Source organism: Haliotis cracherodii, unplaced genomic scaffold (genome assembly GCF_022045235.1).
Source record: "Haliotis cracherodii isolate W230 unplaced genomic scaffold, xgHalCrac1.p SCAF_5, whole genome shotgun sequence".
Lineage (NCBI taxonomy): Eukaryota > Metazoa > Mollusca > Gastropoda > Lepetellida > Haliotidae > Haliotis > Haliotis cracherodii.
In genome coordinates, this window is record NW_027266308.1 from 69,407,316 (window position 1) to 69,426,542 (window position 19,227).

A 19,227-nucleotide genomic window follows, 5' to 3' on the forward strand; every position below is an offset into this window, starting at 1 on the left:
CAAGCTATCAACCAAGTCACCGAGCCTGACCACACGATAGTGAGTGAGTGAGTGAGTGAGTGAGTATGGTTTTACGCCGCTTTTAGCAATATTCCAGCAATATCACGGCGGGGGACACCAGAAATGGGCTTCACACATTGTACCCATGTCGGGAATCGAACCCGGGTCTTCGGCGTGACGAGCAAACGCTTTAACCACTAGGCTACCCGACCGCCCCGACCACACGATAGGGGCGCCTCTTACGACCAGCATACACCCGTGAACATCCGGGTTTGAATTGGTCTTCAGCAACCCAAGCTGTTGTAAGAGGCGACTATGCTTGTCGTAAGAGGCGAATAACGGGATCGGGTGGTCAGGCTCGCTAACTTGGTTGATGCATGTCATCGTATTCCAGTTGCATGGGTCGATGGTCATGATATCAATCACTGGATTGTCTGGTCCAAATTAGGTTATTTACAGGCAACCGTCATATAGCTGGAATATTGAGTACGGCGTTAAACAACAAACAATCAATTTGAACAGGTATTTCACTTTATGTATATTTGCCCTGTATGAAATAAAATAAGAATGAAATAGTGTGTATATCTGGTATGTCTGTCGTCAAACAATACATATAAACACATACAACTACAAGTATCTTGAAACATTTGTCAGGCTTTTATGTTACGCCAGCTGTTGTTGCTGCGTATACTACAATATTTGTTTATATAATTGTATGTATCACTCACAAGGGCCAATGACCTTTCATACAATAAACACTAAATTGAATTGAACAAACAAACAAAGACACATTTGGTTATCGTATCGTTTGTGATTGTTTCATGATCCATGGCCACCTGGTATCTGTGTGGAATCTGGGGTTATATACCCGACACTCATCGGTACACTGCTACGTGTCGATTCCTAAATTGAAACAAAATGTTAACCCAGAAATCTGTACGTAAAAGTACGTGAAACCAACAAACAAACAACAAGTGGTATACAATCAACAAACATATTCACAAAATTCACAAAGTTTGCAAATCAATACAAATTACAGCCCAGCAGTCGCAATGACAGTAAACAATAGAGTGGTAGTACCATATTCAGTGGCTGTATATAATATGATGGCAGTGTCCTGTAGCAAATACAAAAATACAGTGGTGATAGCAAAAGTCAGTGAAAATAAATATTCACCCAGCGGCGACAGTGGTCAAGCTTCCGTGATGGGCTAGGCAGGGATTCAGGAATGGTGAGCGATCCTCGCATGAAAGCTGGTATCGAAGCAATAAAAATGCGCGAGAGACGAAATGTGAGAGAGATACGTAAACACACTCTGATTGGCCATTATATACCGCCTAACAAGCTTCTGGAAGTTTCTATACCGTGCCCTCACCAGTCTAGCAGCATTAGAACATCACAGAACTTTCCATATGTTTCTATAACATACTATAACCGTCTGCGATATACCGAACCCGAGGTTTACACACCACATCAGCATCTAAATGTAGTAACTTCCTGGCGGCTGATCACTGCCCAAACACAATGCAACGAACGTCTACTAAATCTCAACAGAACAATGTAACACAGTTACAATCGTTGTTCAACAACAAAATACACTGACATATGACAATGCAAATACAACAACAATTATTTGGGATTGTCCTACAGAGAGGTCCCACGCCAAGGTGTTTGTTGACATAAAATAGTTCAGCACATTCTCACTTCACAGTGAGGTGCTGCATCCGGGTACTCGAGTCTATGCTATGAATGCTGCAGCCTGGGGTCGTCATTATCAATTGCCATGCTATTTACATGTTATTGGCATGCTATAGGTCACGTGTTGTTTTTTATCTCGGAGCAGGTGACCTCACCAGTTATAGATAGTTACTGAGCCGTGGTGAGACAGAGTTAGTTGCCAGCGGAATTGGAAAAAGCAGCATGAAGTGGAGTTGTGTCATCTGCGGGTTTGTGTTTGCCGCGCTCATCCTCGCCACACAGGGGATCCTGGACCATAAGACAACCTCCCCAAAGCCGGAGCAGATCCACCTGTCGTACGGAGGTTTGTATGTCAGGGGTTGTATACGGATGTCGTACGGAGGTGTGTATGTCAGGGGTTGTATACGGATGTCGTACGGAGGTTTGTATGTCAGGGGTTGTATACGGATGTCGTACGGAGGTGTGTATGTCAGGGGTTGTATACGGATGTCGTACGGAGGTTTGTATGTCAGGAGTTGTATACGGATGTTGTACGGAGGTGTGTATGTCAGGGGTTGTATACGGATGTTGTACAGAGGTGTGTATGTCAGGGGCTATATACGGATGTTGTACAGAGGTGTGTATGTAAGGGGTTGTATACGGATGTTGTACGGAGGTATGTATGTCAGGGGCTGTATACGGATGTTGTACAGAGGTATGTATGTCAGGGGCTGTATACGGATGTTGTACGGAGGTGTGTATGTCAGGGGCTATATACGGATGTTGTACGGAGGTGTGTATGTAAGGGGTTGTATACGGATGTTGTACGGAGGTGTGAATGTAAGGGGCTGTATACGGATGTTGTACAGAGGTGTGAATGAATGAATGAATGAATACTCTTTATTTCCCCCAATGATTTGGAGAATAGTACATACAGTTACATTACATTATTTGACAACGGCAATGACAAAATACATGTAAATACAACAGATTGAGCTGGGTAAGCAGTAATGAAGTGATGCGTGAAACTATATTTATATGATGTGTGACATAGCTTCACAAATACAATATGAATGTTAAGTTCCATGCGCTGACATGTTTAGCCACGATACTCATGAATGTTGCCCAGCTGTCAAGTGTCATGTCCTGGACCACATCTGTAATGGTACCGAGGTATGTCAGAATCTTGACGTCATCACAAGACGTGTCCTCAAGTCTGAGATATGTTTCAAGGCTAGCATTGTCAAATAGAGACTCACTAAGCACATTTCTCTGTTTCATTAGGCCATGACAGTAAAGCAATTGGTGTTTAACAATGTCATCACATTCACAGTTACAGATAAGACACAGTCCAGACGTTACAGGTAATATACCGAGTTTTACAAGAGCATATACAGGGGGGAAGCAATATCATACCATACACACGGAGACCAGAGACGATGTGGGGCAAGGCGGGTGTGGATAGCACTAAACCTATGCATGTCTGGACGTTGTTGCAAAGTATTTCTCCAATTCCTATTTTCAGACTCACTAATTGCTCGTTGTACCATGCTTTGCCATACACTCTTAGATGGAAATTCCCCAGAGTTGATTAGTTTATCTAAGACGCCTGAGAATCCATACTTTTGAGCCACATTCAGTAGATCATGTGTTATGGATCTGGCACTGTGTGAGATCGTGGTGACATACTGGGATAGTCTGAGATAGAAAATCGGCTTCACAGTGGTTGTGCCTGCTGCTCTACAGAGTCTTGCCAGAAAGAGAAGCTTCATTTTCTCCACCTTGCCCAGCATTGACCACAATCCTAGAACCTGAGTTGTAGCAGCTGTAGAGGATCTCCTGTGAAGGTTTTGGACTCGTCGTGCAAAGTAGCGCTGTAGGGTTTCCATCTCACTGATCTCACGGTTGTTGATATTAGGCCAGAGCTCACATGCATAAAAGGCAGTGGGGAAGATCACTCGTTGCCAGATATTCGATGAAGATACTGGGTTCAATCCTCCAGCTCTAAGACCAACATTTCTTAAGGAGTTGATTGTCTGTCGCGCCTCTAGTAGTTCGTTCACTTGCTTTTTCCGTGTGTTTCAGAGAGCCGGCATAAATCGTACTACTTTGGATCTTCATTGTCACCTCTCCAATTCTGAACACAGGTCTATTACAATGTCTTCTGTTATTGCACAAAGACAAGACACAGCTCTTATTGGCGTTATATGTCAGTCTCCAGCGCCGAGCATACTGGTGGATAGTATCAAGAGACTTATTCAGTCCATGTACACTCGTACTCACAACAGTAGTGTCATCAGCCAGTACTACCGTTGGGATGTGCTCCTTACCAACAATTAGTCCACGCTGTATACGGATGTTGTACAGAGGTATGTATGTAAGGGGTTGTATACGGACGTTGTACAGAGGTGTGTATGTAAGGGGTTGTATACGGATGTCGTACAGAAGTGTGTATGTAAGGGGTTGTATACGGATGTTGTACGGAGGTGTGTATGTAAGGGGTTGTATATGGATGTCGTACAGAAGTGTGTATGTAAGGGGTTGTATACGGATGTTGTACGGAGGTGTGACATAAGGGCTGTATACGGATGTTGTACGGAGGTGTGTATGTAAGGGGTTGTATACGGATGTCGTACAGAAGTGTGTATGTAAGGGGCTGTATACGGATGTTGTACGGAGGTGTGACATAAGGGCTGTATACGGATGTTGTACGGAGGTGTGTATCTAAGGGGCTGTATACGGATGTTGTACAGAGGTGTGTATGTAAGGGGTTGTATACGGATGTCGTACAGAAGTGTGTATGTAAGGGGCTGTATACAGATGTTGTACGGAGGTGTGACATAAGGGCTGTATACGGACGTTGTACGGAGGTGTGTATGTAAGGGGTTGTATACGGATGTCGTACAGAAGTGTGTATGTAAGGGGCTGTATACGGATGTTGTACGGAGGTGTGACATAAGGGCTGTATACGGATGTTGTACGGAGGTGTGTATCTAAGGGGCTGTATACGGATGTTGTACAGAGGTGTGTATGTAAGGGGTTGTATACGGATGTCGTACAGAAGTGTGTATGTAAGGGGCTGTATACGGATGTTGTACGGAGGTGTGACATAAGGGCTGTATACGGATGTTGTACGGAGGTGTGTATCTAAGGGGCTGTATACGGATGTTGTACAGAGGTGTGTATGTAAGGGGTTGTATACGGATGTCGTACAGAAGTGTGTATGTAAGGGGCTGTATACGGATGTTGTACGGAGGTGTGACATAAGGGCTGTATACGGACGTTGTACGGAGGTGTGTATGTAAGGGGTTGTATACGGATGTCGTACAGAAGTGTGTATGTAAGGGGTTGTATACGGATGTTGTACAGAGGTATGTATGTAAGGGGCTGTATACGGATGTTGTACGGAGGTGTGACATAAGGGCTGTATACGGATGTTGTACAGAGGTATGTATGTAAGGGGCTGTATACGGATGTTGTACGGAGGTGTGTATGTAAGGGGTTGTATATGGATGTTGTACGGAGGCGTGTATCTAAGGGGCTGTATACGGATGTTGTACGGAGGTGTGTATGTAAGGGGTTGTATACGGATGTCGTACAGAAGTGTGTATGTAAGGGGTTGTATACGGGTGTTGTACGGAGGTGTGTATGTAAGGGGCTGTATACGGATGTTGTACGGAGGTGTGACATAAGGGCTGTATACGGATGTTGTACAGAGGTATGTATGTCAGGGGCTGTATACGGATGTTGTACGGAGGTGTGTGTGTAAGGGGTTGTATACAGATGTTGTACAGAGGTGTGTATGTAAGGGGCTGTATACGGATGTTGTACGGAGGTGTGTATGTAAGGGGTTGTATACGGATGTTGTACGGAGGTGTGTATGTAAGGGGTTGTATACGGATGTTGTATGGAGGTGTGTATCTAAGGGGCTGTATACGGATGTTGTACGGAGGTGTGTATGTAAGGGGCTGTATACGGATGTTGTACGGAGGTATGTATGTAAGGGGCTGTATACGGATGTTGTACGGAGGTGTGAATGAATGAATGAATGAATGAATACTCTTTATTTCCCCCAATGATTTGGAGAATAGTACATACAGTTACATTACATTATTTGACAACGGCAATGACAAAATACATGTAAATACAACAGATTGAGCTGGGTAAGCAGTAATGAAGTGATGCGTGAAACTATATTTACATGATGTGTGACATAGCTTCACAAATACAATATGGATGTTAAGTTCCATGAGCTGACATGTTTAGCCACGATACTCATGAATGTTGCCCAGCTGTCAAGTGTCATGTCCTGGACCACATCTGTAATAGCACCGAGGTATGTCAGAATCTTGACGGCATCACTAGACGTGTCCTCAAGTCTGAGATATGTTTCAAGGCTAACATTGTCAAATAAAGACTCAATAAGCACATTTCTCTGTTTCATTAGGCCATGACAGTAAAGCAATTGGTGTTTAACAATGTCATCACATTCACAGTTACAGATAAGACACAGTCCAGACGTTACAGGTAGTATGCCGAGCTTTACAAGAGCATATACAGGGGGGAAGCAATATCATACCATACACACGGAGACCAGAGACGATGTGGGGCAAGGCGGGTGTGGATAGCACTAAACCTATGCATGTCTGGACGTTGTTGCAAAGTATTTCTCCAATTCCTATTTTCAGACTCACTAATAGCTCGTTGTACCATGCTTTTCCATACACTCTTAGATGGAAATTCCCCAGAGTTGATTAGTTTATCTAAGACGCCTGAGAATCCATACTTTTGAGCCACATTCAGTAGATCATGTGTTATGGATCTGGCACTGTGTGAGATCGTGGTGACATACTGGGATAGTCTGAGATAGAAAATCGGCTTCACAGTGGTTGTGCCTGCTGCTCTACAGAGTCGTCCCAGGAAGAGAAGCTTCATTTTCTCCACCTTGCCCAGCATTGACCACAATCCTAGAACCTGAGTTGTAGCAGCTGTAGAGGATCTCCTGTGAAGGTTTTGGACTCGTCGTGCAAAGTAGCGCTGTAGGGTTTCCATCTCACTGATCTCACGGTTGTTGATATTAGGCCAGAGCTCACATGCATAAAAGGCAGTGGGGAAGATCACTCGTTGCCAGATATTCGATGAAGATACTGGGTTCAATCCTCCAGCTCTAAGACCAACATTTCTTAAGGAGTTGATTGTCTGTCGCGCCTCTAGTAGTTCGTTCACTTGCTTTTTCCGTGTGTTTCAGAGAGCCGGCATAAATCGTACTACTTTGGATCTTTGGATAGTATCAAGAGACTTATTCAGTCCATGTACACTCGTACTCACAACAGTAGTGTCATCAGCCAATACTACCGTTGGGATGTGCTCCTTACCAACAATTAGTCCACATTGTAGATTATCAAGCTGAGATATCAGGTCATTAATATAGACTAGAAACATCCATGCTGAGAGCACGCGACCTTGTCCTACTCCTTGTTGAACATTGAACAAATCACTTGTCCTCCCATTGTATTTAACACAAGCACTTGCTTCTTGGTAAGATTGACGGATAATGTGCCATGCACGGCTTGTATACGGATGTTGTACAGAGGTGTGTATGTAAGGGCTTGTATACGGATGTTGTACAGAGGTGTGTATGTAAGGGGTTGTATACGGATGTTGTACAGAGGTATGTATGTAAGGGTCTGTATACGGATGTCGTACGGAGTTGTGTATGTCAGGGTCGGTATACGGATTTCGTACGGAGGTGTGACGTAAGGGTCTGTATACGGATGACGTACGGAGTTGTGTATGTCAGGGTCGGTATACGGATGTCGTACGGAGGTGCGACGTAAGGGTCTGTAATGTTACAGCAAGATACTGATAGTTACTCAGACCAATATTATTTGTTATGCTGCCACGCCTCGCCCAAAATGTTTCTGCTATTTTCTTCCAAATATGAGACCCTTTACGGCAACTAAAGACTCCATAACAAATTTGTAATGCCGAAAAGTTTACACTATGTAGTATCCATATCGCACTTCTCGTCTGAGCTTAGAGCGCTGACGTTAAGGGTCAAAGGGGGACTACTCTTCAAAGCTTAGCGGCCAGATATTGTAGACAATTGTTACTATAACTTTTATCAATAAAGCCACGAACGTGATTCAAGGGGATTAATGTTCTTGCACATCACTATTAATTATATTAAAACACAAAACGGTGTCGAATAACGAATTTCTCTACCAGAATTTCATGTGAAATATGTGAAGTGGGTGTTGGAAAATCCAAGATGGCTGTTACTGACGGTGTACGGTCTCGTGTTAGGTCAGTAACAACCATCTTGGATTTTTTGGGTTAGTAGTTCTGCTCTCTGATTGGTCAATCTCACGTTGAGGCATAATAAAATGACTTCCACATGTCTGGTTATGTGAATGAACTTTTATATAGTAAAAAAAACATAGATAAAACCCATTCACACTGACAGAAATTGTGCCTTAACTTTGGACATATATCATTGGCATGTTATCCGAGAGTTTATGTTGGGGAACTCTCTGTATGAAGGTAGTCCTTGTCCTTGTCTCTGTATGGAGGTGGTCTTTATCTGCAGGGTGTCTCTAAATGAAGGTGTTCCCGGTCTGCAGAGTGTCTCTGTATGAAGGTGGTCCTTATCTGCATGGTGTCTCTATATGAAGGTGGTCCTTATCTGCAGGGTGTCTCTGAAGGTTTCCTTATCTGCAGGGTGTCTCTATATGAAGGTTTCCTTATCTGCAGGGTGTCTCTAAATGAAGGTGGGTCCTACCTGCAGGGTGTCTCTATATGAAGGTCGCGTCTCATCTGCTGGGTGTCTCTATATGAAGGTCGTCCTCATCTACAGTGTGTCTCTATATGAACGTTTCCTTATCTGCAGGGTGTCTCTATATGAAGGTAGTCCCTGTCTGCATGGTGTTTCTATGTGAAGGTTTCCTTATCTGCAGGGTGTCTCTATATGAAGGTAGTCCCTTTCTGCAGCGTGTCCCTATATGAACGTTTCCTTATCTGCAGGGTGTCTCTATATGAAGGTAGTCCTTGTCAGACATATGTCTCTATATGGGGGTGCCTTTGTCAGACATATGTCTCTATATGGAGGTGTCTTTGTCTGCAGGGTGTTTCTATATTGAGGTGTCTTTGTCTGCAGGGTGTTTTTACATGAAGGTGGTTGGTTCTTGTCTGCAGGGTGTTTCATATGAAGGTGGTCCTTGTCTGCAGGGTGACTATGTGAAGGTGGTTTCCTTTCTGCAGGGTGTCTCTATGTGAACAGTGTGTCAATATAGATGGTGTCTTTAGATAGGGTGGGGGTTGGGGGTGGGGGTGTTGGGTGGGGGTGGGGGGTGATATGCAGTGTCTTTGAGGAGAGGGTGTTTTTATATGGAGGATGTCTCTATATGGATAATGTCTCTTTGTGAAGGTTGTCAGTAAGTGGAGGGTCCTCTATCTGAAGGTTGTCTCAATATGTAGGTGTCTTAAAAAAGGTGTATTCCTTATATGGAGGGTGTCTGTATATGGAGGGTGTCCCTGTGTGGAGGGTTTCTCTATATTGAGGGTTTCTTTATATGGAGGGTGTCTGTGTTGAGTGTATTGCAGGATAAAATAGACCCGCTCTGCCAACGCATCAGCGGGTGACAACCTACTGATAACTCATTGACACAAATTAATCATATCACCTCTTCCTACATTTGACACAGTTACACGAACACAATCATAAATGCTATCCTACATTTGATACTGTTCAACGCACCTATTATGACTATATCTCCTAAAACTGGTACAGTTACACAACACCATCATTCGATCTCTCCTAAAACTGGTAGACTACCACAACACAAGCATACGCTCTCTCCTAAAACTGGTGATGTAATTGTATGTACTACTCTCCAAATCATTGTGGGAAATAAATTCATTCATTCATTCATTCATTCATTCATTCATTCATTCATTCATATGTTTGTAAATTACTTTCAATGTTTGAACTTGTTCATGCGGATGTTGTTGTTGCAGCCGCTCCCGACCAGATGGTGGTGACGTGGGTGACACTCGACGAGGCCGGCACCGCCACCGTCAACTACGGCGAGGGGAAACTCGACCAGACCCAGTTCGGAAAAACCACCGTGTTCACTGATGGTGGCACAGAGAAGCGGGTACTCTACATACACCGTGTACTACTGTCAGGTCTGAACCTGGGCCACCAATACAGTGAGTAGATATAGATCCCGTGTCTACTGATGGTGGCACAGAGAAACGTGTACTCTACATACACCGTGTACTACTGTCAGGCCTGAAGCTGGGCCACCAATACAGTGAGTAGATATAGATCCCGTGTCTACTGATGGTGGCACAGAGAGACGAGTACTCTACATACACCGTGTACTACTGTCAGGCCTGAAGCTGGGCCACCAATACAGTGAGTAGATATAGATCCCATGTCTACTGATGGTGGCACAGAGAAAGGAGTACTCTATATATACCGTGTACTACTGTCGGGCCTGAAGCTTGGCCACCAATACAGTGAGTAGATATAGATCCCGGTCTACCGATGTATTGATTTATTCCAGATGTGTACTTGGTTAAGATACCTGACTACCGTGCGCATACGTGGACAAGATGCTCAAGACCTTGCTTCTATGTTCCAGCCTACAGATGCGGGAGTGACGCCGGCTACAGCTCCCTCTTCACCTTCAGGGTGATGAAAGGGGGCAGTGATTGGAGTCCCCAACTTGCTGTCTTTGGTGACCTTGGCTACGAGAACCCACGTGCATTTCCTTATCTACAAGAAGAGACCCAGGCTGGGCACTTTGATGCCATCCTCCATCTGGGTACGTGACAAGCTTCTGCTGATGATATCTCCACGTCGTTTAGTGACAAGCTTGTGTTGGAGATATCTCCATGTGGGGAAATCACAAACCTGTGTTGGAGATATCTCCACATGGTTTAGTGACAAACTTGTGTTGGAGATATCTCCACATGGTTTAGTGACAAACTTGTGTTGTTGATATCTCCACGTGGGTAAGTGACATTCTACAACAAGCAGCACATCGCTACATAAGTGCAATAATATTGAACGTCACGTTAATCCCCTCTTCACCTGTTTAAGTTATATGTGCTTTTGTTTTCTCATGACTTTTTATATCCCGTCTTTTTTTCCTTAACATATACCGGTGATTTTCTTTACAGGGGACTTCGCCTACAACCTTGACACCGTGAGTATCATCTGAAGCCACTGGTAGTGGGGGAAGCTTGTGGGAGAAGATGGAGTGATGTCTGTGGTATACGGGGGGAAGGTGGAGTGCTGTCTGTGGTATACGGGGGGAAGGTGGAGTGCTGTCTGTGGTATACGGGGGGAAGGTGGAGTGATGTCTGTGGTATACGGGGGGAAGGTGGAGTGATGTCTGTGGTATACGGGGGGAAGGTGGAGTGATGTCTGTGGTATACGGGGGGAAGGTGGAGTGCTGTCTGTGGTATACGAGGGGAAGGTGGAGTGCTGTCTGTGGTATACGGGGGGAAGGTGGAGTGATGTCTGTGGTATACGGGGGAAGGTGGAGTGATGTCTGTGGTATACGGGGGAAGGTGGAGTGCTGTCTGTGGTATACGGGGGGAAGGTTGAGTGCTGTCTGTGGTATACGGGGGAAGGTGGAGTGATGTCTGTGGTATACGGGGGGAAGGTGGAGTGATGTCTGTGGTATACGGGGGAAGGTGGAGTGATGTCTGTGGTATACGGGGGAAGGTGGAATGTTGTCTGTGGTATACGGGGGGAAGGTGGAGTGATGTCTGTGGTATACGGGGGAAGGTGGAGTGATGTCTGTGGTATGTAGGGGGGAAGGTGGAGTGCTGTCTGTGGTATACGGGGGGAAGGTGGAGTGCTGTCTGTGGTATACGGGGGAAGGTGGAGTGCTGTCTGTGGTATACGGGGGAAGGTGGAGTGCTGTCTGTTGTATACGGGGGGAAGGTGGAGTGCTGTCTGTGGTATACGGGGGGAAGGTGGAGTGCTGTCTGTGGTATACGGGGGGAAGGTGGACTGCTGTCTGTGGTATACGGGGGAAGGTGGAGTGCTGTCTGTGGTATACGGGGGGAAGGTGGAGTGCTGTCTGTGGTATACGGGGGGAAGGTGGAGTGATGTCTGTGGTATATGGGGGGAAGGTGGAGTGATGTCTGTGGTATACGGGGGAAGGTGGAGTGCTGTCTGTGGTGTATGGGGGGAAGGTGGAGTGCTGTCTGTGGTATACGGGGGAAGGTGGAGTGCTGTCTGTGGTGTATGGGGGGAAGGTGGAGTGCTGTCTTTGTGGTATATGGGAGGAAGGTGGAGTGCTGTCTGTGGTATACGGGGGAAGGTGGAGTGCTGTGTGTGGTGTATGGGGGGAAGGTGGAGTGATGTCTGTGGTATACGTGGGGAAGGTGGAGTGTAGTCTGTGGTATATGGCGGAAGCTGGAGTGCTATCTGTGGTATATGGGAGGAACCTGGAGTGCTGTCTGTGGATTGGGGGGAAGGTGGAGTTCTGTCTGTGGGTTTGGGGGAAGGTGGAGTTCTGTCTTTGTGGTATATGGGGGAAGGTGAAGTGTTGTCTCTGGTATATGGGGAAGGTGAAGTGTAGTCTGTGGTATATAGTGGGGAGATGAAGTGTTGTCTGTGGTATATAGGGGGGTGGGGGTGGGGGGGGTGAAGTGTTGTTTGTGGTATAGAGGGTGGAAGGTGAAGTGTTGTCTGTGGTATAGAGGGGGGAAGGTGAAGTGTTGTCTGTGGTATGTAGGGGGGAAGGTGAAGTGTTGTCTGTGGTATATAGGGGGGAAGGTGAAGTGTTGTCTGTGGTATATAGTGAGTGAGTGAGTGAGTTTGGTTTAACGCCGCTTTTAACAGTATTCCAGTTATATCGCGGCGTGTCAGCTTCATGTGGGAGGAAAGCCCGAAGTGATGCAGGTCTCAGACGTTTACCACTTCGGTGAAACCCACGAGCACAAGTATGGTGCTGACAAACCTAGAAACATAATCGGGGCGAACCGGGATTCGAACCCACAATCATAGGTTTCTGGCGTGCCCAAGGGACGCAACTCTGCACAGCGAATCGCGGCGCCTTAGACGACTGGGCCACCCGTGCCCCCCTGTGGTATAAGGTGAAGTGTAGTCTGTGATATATGGGGAAGGTGAACTGTTGTCTGTGGTATATATGGGGGAAGGTGAAGTGTAGTCTGTGATATATGGGGAAGGTGAAGTGTAGTCTGTGATATATGGGGAAGGTGAAGTGTAGTCTGTGATATATGGGGAAGGTGAACTGTTGCCTGTGGCATATTGGGGGAAGGTGGAGTTTTTTCAGAAGAAGTTGTATGTTCCAGGATGATGCCCGACTCGGAGATGAGTTCATGCGTATGTTGGAGCCGGTTGCTGCCAAGGTGCCGTATATGGTGTCTGTTGGCAACCATGAGAAGGCATAGTGAGTACTTCCGTTATCTGCTGTTATCACATGACTATCAACATGGGTATTGTGTCTCATCTTCCCATATGTTTTACAACCTGTTTCTTATGTATTTACTGATTACATTTTCATCCGACAAAAATATATATTTTACTTTAGGGAAATTACGAAAGTCGAATGATGCAAGTTTTGTAGGCATAATTTTCGAGTATATTTCTCGTTATTTCAATTATATTTTGGCAACTATTAGTTATTTCAAGGGGTTTTTAAGAACTAAAGATTATCTCCTTATTTTTTTTATTTGCTCGAAATTTCGAGTTTTTTGTCATAATTTTAAAGTTATTCATAAACATCAAAATGACGCGTTTCTCCTCGATACTTCAATTATTCTCTAATTATTTCAATTATTTTCTTGGACTTTCGATTACTAAGTTATTAAAAAACATGAAATCTCGATGTTTTTTCATTAAAATCATTACTTCGATTATTTTACTTCAATCATTTTCTCGTTATTTCAATCATTTTATCGAAATTTAAGGGTTTTTTCTCGTTACTGTGATTATATTCTCGTTATTTGAAGTTCTCGAAATTTCGATTTTTTTCTCTTTATTTCAAGTTTATTTCCAGAACTCGAAATTTCGATTTTTTCTCCTTATTTCAATTATTCTATCGAAATTTGGAGGTTTTTTGTTGTAACTTCAAGTTTATTTTAATTTTATTTTCGAAATTACAAGTTTTTTCCTTTATGCCTCCATTATTCTATCGTGATTTCATTTATTTTATCAGACTTTCGATTACTTTCTCGCTATTTCAAGTTATTTAAAAAATACATAATATACCGGGGGTATTCCTCAGTTCAAGCTTATTCTTATTACCTGTAGCTTTTTCTCGTAATTTAGATTTTGTTCTCTTTATTTCAAGTTTTTAAAATAGACGATGTGTTCGAAATTACACGATAATAGTAAAAATAACGAGAAAATAATCAAAATAAAGAGAAAACAATTGGAATATGAAGAAACTATTCGAAGTAATGAGAAAAGAGTTCGAAATTTCTTCTTTAAAAATGAACTTGAAAAAATGAGAAAATAATCGAAAATACGTAAATATAATCAAAGTGACGAGAGAAAAACTCGAAAATTCGATGAAATAAATAGCATAACGAGAGAAAAATAATCGAAATTTCAAGGTTTTTTTGAAAAACTTGAAATAACAAGTCAATGAGCGAAATTATGAAAAAATAATCGAAGTAACCAAGAAAAATTCGAAATTCCGAATAAATAAAGAAATAATTGAAATAACTAGAAATTTCGGTTTTGAAAAACGTAAATTTATGCCATCAAAGTGGTACCGTAAGGCTTTCATATTTTATTTCAATTATTTGTTTATGTTTTCGATATTTCGAGTTTTTTTCTCCTTACATCGGTTATGTGTTCATAATTTTAGTTATTTTCCCATTATGTCAAGTTTATTTCAAGAGCTCAAAATTTCGAATTTGTCCTTGTTTACTTTGATTTTGTTTCTCATTATTTCAATAAGTGTCTCGATAGTTCGAGTCTTTTCTCGTTATTGTTGATCTATTTTTCGTTACTTCAATTGTTTTCTCTTTATACAAAAAATCATTTTAAAAACTCGACATTACGATGTTTTTCTTGTTACATCGAACTTTTTCTCGTTATTTCCATTATTTTCTCGAAATTTCGATATTCTTGTCATTCTTGAAACTTTTGTTATTTCCTGTTAAGTCATCAGTATAAGCACAACATTACTGTCTCATAAAAAGTGCCTACTGTGCTGGCTATGTGGTGTGGCAGCTGAAGGTATTCCAGACCCTCGCGAGGGAAGGGACATCCTCCTCTAAACAGTACGTCCCTTTCTGTTGGGGATGCTTGTCAGCGCAGTAGCCAAGTTGGTCTGTTTCCAGCAGCGGAGAGCACCTAGTCAGATGCTGGCTCCAAACGCAGCCTGTAAGCACCTAAAATATTGCATTTAATGCATGCAATCTGATACGGGCGTCTTATACTTCCTTCCTCTGTACTCCTTCAGCCACTCCTCCTCAACATTAGACAACACCGGACACTGTCGTAGCTCGTACGGAAGACAATATTTCCTAAACAGCATCTTTACATACGACACATGCCTCCTCTTTCAGCAACTTCTCCAACTACAGGAACAGATTTACAATGCCTGGCGGCGATGGAGAGGGCATGTATTTCAGGTAGGAATATTTACCCATTACAAACAAGATTATAAACGCGATATACCCCGTCAAAATCCGGGATTGAATTTGTCTTCAGCAACACATGTTGTCGTAAGAAGCAACTAACGTGATCGGGTGTTCAGGCGCAGTGACTTATTTGATTCACAGATCGATGCATACATACAGTCAGTGGCGGTGCATTCACACACATACAGCGTTACACATATACATACATTGACAAATGTGACAAACATTAATTTTGTAGCTGGGACATCGGCCCTGCCCACATCATCAGCTTCTCCACAGAGATATTTACCCACGGCGCGAGTACAGAGAGCATCCGCGCCCAGTACGAGTGGCTGGAGAAGGACCTCCAGGCAGCCAACCTACCAGGCAACAGAGCAGCTCGGCCATGGATCATCGTGATGGGCCACAAACCGATGTACTGCTCCAACAGGGATGCGAAGAGACGGTGTGACAGCCCCAAAAATCCAGTAGGTGGAACTCCGCAATCACAGTGGCTTCGCTCATCAATTGTAACCAATAAACTGTCACCCAGACGGATTGGATTGAATTTCCTCTTCAGTCAATTGACATTATGTTTCCAACATTATGATTAAAGGTCTTGGATTTGTGAATGACGTATTTACTACATGACGATTTTATCACAGAGAGATTACCGAATAAGTGCAATATATTTTGCAGTTGAGCTAAGCGGCACTCCAGCTTGATATATGTCTTTTCACAGATGAGAAATGGAAACAAATATTTCTCTGCTAGTCTTGAGGAGTTGTTCTACAAGTATGGCGTGGACCTGGAGTTCTATGCCCATGAACATTCGTACGAGCGGCTGTGGCCAGTGTACAAGACCAAGGTGGGTACACTGTCTGCATCGAGAACCTGCCTACTCCACAAACTTACCATGTCCACTTCCTGCACAGGACATTCCGATCTCTAAATACCTGTTTGCAATATGGACGTCTCGAGGTCCCACACGATCACATCTACATCCGGATCACTGAGCAGCGCCCCCTAGCTACATGTGATCATCTCAATTCAACTATTTGTTTTAATTCACATATTTCATAATTGAGGTCGACGGTAAATCTTGATTTGTATGTGAGGTTATATTGAAAAGGCTTTGACATTTATTATAGGGGGGTGTAGATGTAACGGTTGTCAGTCAGATATGGTAATAAGATATTTTAATAGCGCTTAATTGTTCCTTCTCATTAGTGGTGAGTATTTTTTAGCTCCCTTGGGGTATGGAGCGAGTACCATGCTTTCCTGTGAGAAAGGCCTTTGTTTATCCGCATTCCGTCAAGATGTTTTACGGATTTCAGGGAATTGGACAACTGTGAGTTTCTCTATATTAGAAATTCTGTAAAATAAACATCATGAATACTCAGTTTCTCCGTTCAGAGTTTTCGAAAACATTATAGTAGATATTATTTACTTGGACCATTTTTCAGATTTGCAACGGCAGCATTGACAAGCCCTACGTCAACCCTCAGGCGCCCGTGCACATTGTTACTGGATCTGCCGTGAGTCCAGGGAATACAGTTGATAGATTTACATGTTGCAAGGTTTCAATGTATATGAAACACTTGATAGATATAAACGTTTCTAGGTTTCAGTGCAGATGTGTATGTAGACAATACTATATTTAAAACTGGGGAAACTGATATACTAGTTGGTAAACTGAAGAAAATGATATTTTCAAGACTGAAACGATGATATGGAAATTGAATTGTCAATACTGAGGCCAATGATATATTCAATGCTAATAACAACGATACCTTTAATACAAAGAACAATGGTATATTCCCTAATAAGGAGAATGATATAGTCAATACTGAGTACAATGATATATTTACCTCTTAGGAGTAGACCGGGTAATGTGACATAAATATATGATTGTTTCTTTCAGGGTGACAGAGAAGGACAGACCAAATTTGACCATACCCTGTTCCCCTGGACTTCTTTCCACTCGGACGACTACGGGTACACCAGGGTGACAGTGCACAACACAACTCATCTGTACCTGGAGGAAATGTCGGTAGACAAGGTCTGGAATCACAGGGAGTCATGTATTGCACAGCATATGATCTCTGAAAAGTACTTGCAGGAGTCAATTATGGAAGATAATTATGGATCTGTGAAAAGTTCCTATTGGAACATTATATTGCACGACAGATGATCTGTGAAAAGTTCCTATTGTAACATTATATTGTACGACAGATGGTCTGTGAAAAGTTCCTATTGTAACATTATATTGTACGACAGATGATCTGTGAAAAGTTCCTATTGTAACATTATATTGTTAAGTAGTTTTAGTAGTTGTTAGGTAGTTTTATATGCATTCAAATGCTGAGAACGATTGTCAGTTGTATGAATGTGAGATACATGAATTAACATGCTGGCAGTCGTTATGAGTCAGGCAGATGTGAGATATGAATTAACATGCTGGCAGTCGTTATGAGTCAGGCAGATGTGAGATATGAATTAACATGCTGGCAGTCGTTATGAGTCAGGCAGATGTGAGATACATGAATTAACATGCTGGCAGTCGTTATGAGTCAGGCAGATGTGAGATATGAATTAACATGCTGGCAGTCGTTATGCGTCAGGCAGATGTGAGATACATGAATTAACATGCTGGCAGTCGTTATGATTCAGGCAGCGATTGTCAGTTGTATGAATGTGAGATACATGAATTAACATGCTGGCAGTCGTTATGAGTCAGCAGATGTGAGATATGAATTTGTATGATAACATCTGTTATCACTCTGATGGGTGTGTGTGTCTGAGATGTATGCATTTGCATGACGACAACGGTTTTAAGTCGGTTGGATGTGTGTGTCTGAGATGTATACATTTGCATGACGACAACGGTTTTCAGTCGGGTGGATGTGAGATACTAGTTTCTTACACACCTGTGGGTGAGAAACCCATTTGAGATAACTGGTATCAAACGTGTGTGGGATCGAATTCCAGGCCCGTGATTGGCTACTCCACGATGAGGACCTGAGGTCAGATTATGACGGACTACATTTGTGTAACGACAACGGTTTTCACTCTGGTGGATGCCTGATAACTGCACTGGTGTGACGACAATTTCCCTTTTTGTGAATTTGGATTCTGACAAGAACGGTTTTCAGCAGTGTGGATGTGAGATATAGGTAATATCGACAACGGTTTTCAGTGATTACAGCGCGCAACACTTGTTTGGCCGACAGAAATGTGAGGAAGTTGATTCAAGTTGTGTTTTTATCTTGCAGAAGGGGGCTGTGATTGATAAGGCGTGGATAGTACGTGACTCTCACTCGGCCGGCCAGTTCAACTGTCAGGCGGTTCCCAGGTAGCCACGCGGAAGTCACTCCAAGTCTTCGGAACAAAATCAAGAATCTTTACTCCAATGATTAACTCACACAGATCAGCGAGGCGACGATATCTTAATGTTATTTAATCATGTGATATAATGTATTGTACATATTATTTTACAAGTTTGATAATGATGCATTAATTTAACAATAAATCGAAAATAAATTCTTCATTGTGATACTTTGGATTCAGAGGTGAGGTGACACGGGGTTTAACGTCATGTTTTATTATTAAGATTATTGTTTTAATATTACGACGTGCATGCACGAGCGCCAATCAGGGTAACAACAAGTACCATCTTTCACCGTCTATTGGTATGACGTGGCATGGGATCGAACCCCCGAATTTCCGCTCTCCGGGAGGACGCTGTATCCACTAGGCCACGGAGGCTGTCTGTTTGGATGCAAAACTTAGTGATGGAGAAACACAAGGTATAGCAATCTTGTAGCTACACAATGACGAACCAGTATATAACAACACATACAGTATCATAAGGCTCCTATATATACAGGAGATTAAAGTCAGCAATAAGACAAATTCACATTACAT

The 19,227-nt window shown here is 43.1% G+C and overlaps 1 protein-coding gene across 4 annotated transcripts; it reads left to right on the plus strand.

Moving 5' to 3' along the window:
- Window positions 1–1,888: 1,888 nt before the first annotated feature.
- LOC139442667 (acid phosphatase type 7-like) lies at window positions 1,889–18,858 on the plus strand. 4 transcript variants are annotated; one of them, XM_071223528.1, is made up of 11 exons: window positions 1,889–2,041; window positions 9,694–9,888; window positions 10,326–10,508; window positions 10,867–10,892; window positions 13,018–13,115; window positions 15,247–15,312; window positions 15,560–15,788; window positions 16,043–16,168; window positions 16,767–16,838; window positions 17,225–17,362; window positions 18,576–18,858. In XM_071223528.1, the coding sequence occupies exons 1-11, from the start codon at window positions 1,921–1,923 to the stop codon at window positions 18,657–18,659; spliced, it is 1,338 nt and encodes a 445-aa protein (XP_071079629.1). In that variant the 5' UTR covers window positions 1,889–1,920; the 3' UTR covers window positions 18,660–18,858. The 4 variants fall into 4 exon arrangements, with proteins under 4 accessions (XP_071079629.1, XP_071079630.1, XP_071079632.1 ...); XM_071223529.1 differs by lacking the exon at window positions 1,889–2,041 and adding an exon at window positions 3,941–4,046 and having other exon boundaries at window positions 18,576–18,857; XM_071223531.1 differs by lacking the exon at window positions 1,889–2,041 and adding an exon at window positions 7,499–7,503 and having other exon boundaries at window positions 18,576–18,856.
- Window positions 18,859–19,227: the final 369 nt, after the last annotated feature.

Coding starts and splice junctions, on each gene's coding strand:
- LOC139442667 (XM_071223528.1), top strand. CDS start 1,921: ATGAAGTGGAGTTGTGTCATCTGCGGGTTTGTGTTTGCCGCGCTCATC. Junction 2,042..9,693: donor GATCCACCTGTCGTACGGAG/GTTTGTATGTCA, acceptor TTGTTGTTGCAG/CCGCTCCCGACCAGATGGTG. Junction 10,509..10,866: donor TGATGCCATCCTCCATCTGG/GTACGTGACAAG, acceptor TTTTCTTTACAG/GGGACTTCGCCTACAACCTT.